The 4,774-nt window shown below is 32.7% G+C and overlaps 1 protein-coding gene across 2 annotated transcripts in view; it reads left to right on the top strand.

The window, feature by feature from the left end:
- XKR9 (XK, Kell blood group complex subunit-related family, member 9) overlaps positions 1-4,774 on the top strand; it is a 65,194-nt gene that overhangs the window by 57,730 nt on the left and 2,690 nt on the right. For both annotated transcript variants that reach the window (XM_012723106.1, XM_004679809.2), the window contains one exon: positions 798-1,003. In XM_012723106.1, the coding sequence (XP_012578560.1) occupies positions 798-1,003 (206 nt within the window). The remainder of the gene's footprint in view (positions 1-797; positions 1,004-4,774) is intronic.

Here is a 4,774-nt window from a genome sequence, read left to right as displayed (position 1 = left end):
TGTGCTTTAACCCGCTATGCCACCAGGGAGGGCCTATTTTGTATATGAAGAAACTGAGGTTCAGGTAAAGTTATGATAAGCTTTGGGCTGAAATTCTGCTTCACATTTATTTCATTGTTTTGTTTTTAATTTTACTTGCTTAATGGTAAGTCCTATTCATTTTAAAATCTTTTCCAAAGAATAGACTGAACAAGGAATATTTTAAGACACTTTAAGATTTTATGTATTTTCTAGGATTGTAATGATCAAAGAACCTTGTAGCACCTTGTAGCTACTAATTGCTAGATTAAATTAAAAGAAGATTCAATCTTATTTGCAACCTTGTTATTATCATGAGGACATTTATCTGCATTTATAGTTAAGATAAATTGTATGAATTGAACATTGTAGTTTATCTTTCAGAAAGTCATGTTCAAGACTAGTAATTGTAAGATGTAGGTTTGGATTCTAGCCTGTCTCTTACTCTGTGTAATTTTTAGTAAGTCATTCTACTCTTTTTGCCTTAGCTTTCCCATGTGTGAAATGGGAATAGTATCTATTCATCGCATATAATTATTTGTGATGATGATATCATGTATATTTAATAATGCTGATGTGCAATCACATGCAATTAAAGTTTATGGAGTCTGAATCTCAATAATAAAGCCACCATGAGATGCTCACAAAGTTGACAGAAATTTATAGTAAAGAAGGTTATTGGGAAATTTTATTCATAAACACATGCTGCTTTTCTCAAAATGCCTGTATTAATATACCTGTTACAAAGAAAATATTAAAATAAGTGTTATTGTTTGCAGGTATTGGTTTGCCTTGAAAAAGGGTTATCATGTGGCTTTTGAATGCAGCAAAGATGACACATTCAGCAATGACGACAATGAAGTTATAGATAGAGTGACTGATTTGAACTTGCTTAGGCTGTTTGAGACCTATTTGGAAGGCTGCCCACAACTTGTTCTTCAGCTCTACATCTTTCTGGAACATGGTGAAACAAATATCAGTCAGAGTAAGTGTTTCCTAACAGTGTTAGATGGATACCACCCAGATAACAACTACATATCTCTGACAGGTTTTAGAATAATGTAACATTTGTTTCTAGAATCATTTATTTTTTGAGAGTTACATGTTTCAGATATCAAAAGCAGAGCTATTATCTTCCTCCCCACCTCTCTCATTCCTTCCTTTATCTGCCCAAAATAGAAATTGTTAATGTTAGCTTTTTGATAATGCTTTGAAAGCTTTTTTCCTCTTTATTATAGAAATGGTGACATAAAGTTAAAACTCTGAATTCTGCTCTTAACAGTACATTGTGGCTAGCTATATTAGTACAGAAAGCTCCCTCATTAGTTTTTATTATCTGTATAGCATTATAAATTTTGGATATACTATTAATTATTTCACAAGAGCCCTTTATGCTAATTTATGTCATCATTAATATTTCACTATTGCAAAAAATACTTAACAAATAATCTTATGCATGAAACTTTTTGTATCTGACAAATATCTATATCAATTTCCAGAACTGGAATTATTGGGTGAAAATGCAAATGTTACAAACTAGTAAAAGTTTTACAAGCTGGCATATATTGTATTCATTCTTTTATAGCACATTCCTTTCTTAGGGTAAAGTATTCATTTTTTTTTTAAAGATTTATTTATTTGTGCATACAGAACTAGGGTACAGGCCAGAGGCTCAGGGGTGGCGAGAGGATTCACCAGAGACAGATTGGGGAGCAGAACAGGCAGATCAACGAAGTACACGGCTGAGGGGAGCAGCGGGCTGGTCAGGAGAGGTCTGCCACACCATGTGGTCACCTCCGGGGCAGGCGGGGATCGAACTCATGCGGAAGTGGCTTTAGCTTCTCAGTGCTGTGCTTTAACCCACTGCGCCACCAGGGAGGGCCTAAAGTGTTCATTTTTTAAAGGAGCTTAATATTTCCTTTGAAAAATCTTTTAGTGGGTATTTAATTTGATATGTTAAAAGCTATTTGCTAAATAAGACCCAATTTTCATTAATCAGTAGGGTTAATGCAGACATGGATTTATTAGGTTGTTGGAAAATCATGACATATTTTTCTTTGAAAAATATTGGGAAAAAATGTGTTCTGATTTTTCTAGTAACCCAATACCGCCTAGGAACCTTCCCTGGACTTCTGTCACCTATGAGACTAGTTCATTTCCCCTAAGTCTTCCTGTATCCAAAATATTGTAAATCTCTACTACTATTTTTATGTTTTTATTAGTAAGATACAGAAAACCTACTCTGTGTGAAGCCTCTTTTTCCTTGTGATACAAAAAATACATGAGTTGAGATTTCACAGTTCTATATTATGTAATTTCTAAAGCAAGAACTTCAATGCTTTGAGCTTGCAACCTATATTATGGTAAATTTGCTGATAATTTCAAATAGTACATAGCGTATGGACCAACCATGGGATCTAGTGAAAGCCAATTTTATTATGGTTCTAGCCTCACATTTTAGTTTCTTTTTGAATTAAGTACTTGAGCTGTAAATTAAAAATAGTATATCATGAGAACTAATCTAATTGTCAATAGTAGATTTGGTAAATAAGTTACAGTGTTAGTATAAAATTACATAACCACTAGAAATGATATTTACAGATAAATTCTAATGGAAAATCTTTCTAAAATAAAATTTATGCAAAAGCAGTTTATAAAATTATCTATCAGAATAATTTTAGGAATACAAATTGGCTAATATATAGGAAATGTCTGAAAGAAAATAGGAAAGAATATCAAATGTGGCTGATTCTTGGTAGTGGGATTATGAATGATTATATAGTTCATCTTTATACCCTTCTGATTTTCTAAATTTTCTACATTAACTGTGCATTGTTTTGATAATCAGGAAGGATAAAACGTTGATGCTGCCCTCACTTGTTTTACATAGGAAAGTCTACATTTTTTTTTCAAAGATTTATTTATTTATTCATTCAGAACTGGAGTACAGACCAGAGATGTGGAGGGTGAGAGGATTCACCAGGAACAGAGTGGGGAGCAGAACAGGCAGATGGATGAAGCACACTGCTGAGGGGAGTAGCGGACGGGTCAGGAGAGGTCTGCCTCACCATGTGGATCTCCTTCCGGGCAGGCGGGGATTGATCTCATACAGAAGTGGCTTAAGCTTCTTTGTGTTGTGCTTTAACCCACTGTGCCACCAGGGAGGGCCGAAAGTCTACATTTCTATAGTAATGAGAGAGAGGTTGAGAAAGGGAGAGAGAGAGGCAGTGAGTACCAGAACAAGCACAAGTGAGTAGTTCCATCAGATTGATATATAAGGATAGCAATTCTAGCAGATTTGGCCCCAGTATTATGACTTTGTTTAACCTTAATTGCTTCCTTAAATGCCCTATCTCAGAATGCAGTTATATTAGGGCTTAGGGATCTAACATGAATTTTGTATATTCTCTGATTTGATATGATATATACTTTTGATTATTGTCAAATTTGTGGAAAATTCTACCAATTTCTTTAATAATGTCCTGTAATATCAGAGTATTTGAATTTTTTTTGTGAAATAACTAATTTTAAATATTACTTAAAAGGACACACTAAACTATTGTGTCTTATTTAGTCACTTTGGGAGCTTTATGATTTCTTTACTGGTATCAGTAATGTACAATCAGAAGTACATTAATAAGAATTGATGTAGATGTGATTAGGCAAAGCCAATTTAGACTTAGAGAAATGCATAAGCCAAGGTTTAACAAAGACAAATAATTCAATTTGAATAGTGTTACATGTAGAATAGAGTAACAAAATAATCAGAAAAAATATATTGGAAGCAGGTAGGTAAGTGGGAAATGGGAAATAATTTTAAAGTATAGTGTCAATTGTTGAATGAGGATAGATAGTCATGCCTTATTGTTCAATAGTCAAACACCTATTGGTGCCGATATAGTCAGAGTTACGATCCACCACCTGCTTGTGAACCTAGCTCTGTTACTTACTAAACTCAGTTATTTAAATTAAATGTATTCACTATTCAGTTTCCTAAGGCCAGATACCCAAAATGACCACAGCCAATTTAACATACCAAGGGGAAATTTGAGAGAACATATAGGGAATTTAATGAATGCAATTAAAAGCTTTATTTTTTTCAAATATTTAGACATATATGACAAGGTTGAAAAACCATATTGCTTCCAGACTTAGAAGGAGGCTGGGCCAATGTTGTTTCCTAAAATTTAAGCTTCAGTGCCTTTGTGATCAATCCATCTCTTGGTAACAATATTTTTTAACTTTAAACATTTATATGTTTTTTTTATACATGTGATTATTGGGAAAATTACTAAAGAATAAAACCAACTTGCCCCTAAAGAATAGGGACTATTAAATAGAAAAGCCTATCATTAGTATATTTCAGAAAAGTAAGGCTTAAAGAGTCTAGAAGACTTGAGAGAGGAAAAGTTCACATTTTTTAGAGAAATTGAATAATGCTGACATTCTTAACCATAGCATTTGGAATTCGACTGCAATAGTGACTTTAAAGTTTCAATGAAAACCTCAATTTTTAAATTGAGATAACATTATATAAATTTTAGGTGTACAATATTATAAATCAACAACCACCTCTAGGAGCATCATTAAAACAATAGGATCATAGCTGAGAGAAAAAGATATTAAAAAGTTAATATTTATTATATTGTGGTTTAGAAATATTGATAATTGAATTAAATTCTTTGTAACTAGCACAATAATTTTTAAAAATATAAAATTAAAAAATAAAACTAACAGAATGTACCTGGAGTTTTTT

Source organism: Condylura cristata, unplaced genomic scaffold (genome assembly GCF_000260355.1).
Source record: "Condylura cristata isolate star-nosed mole 26May11 unplaced genomic scaffold, ConCri1.0 scaffold00009, whole genome shotgun sequence".
NCBI lineage: Eukaryota > Metazoa > Chordata > Mammalia > Eulipotyphla > Talpidae > Condylura > Condylura cristata.
This window is presented reverse-complemented; position numbering and strand designations above follow the sequence as displayed.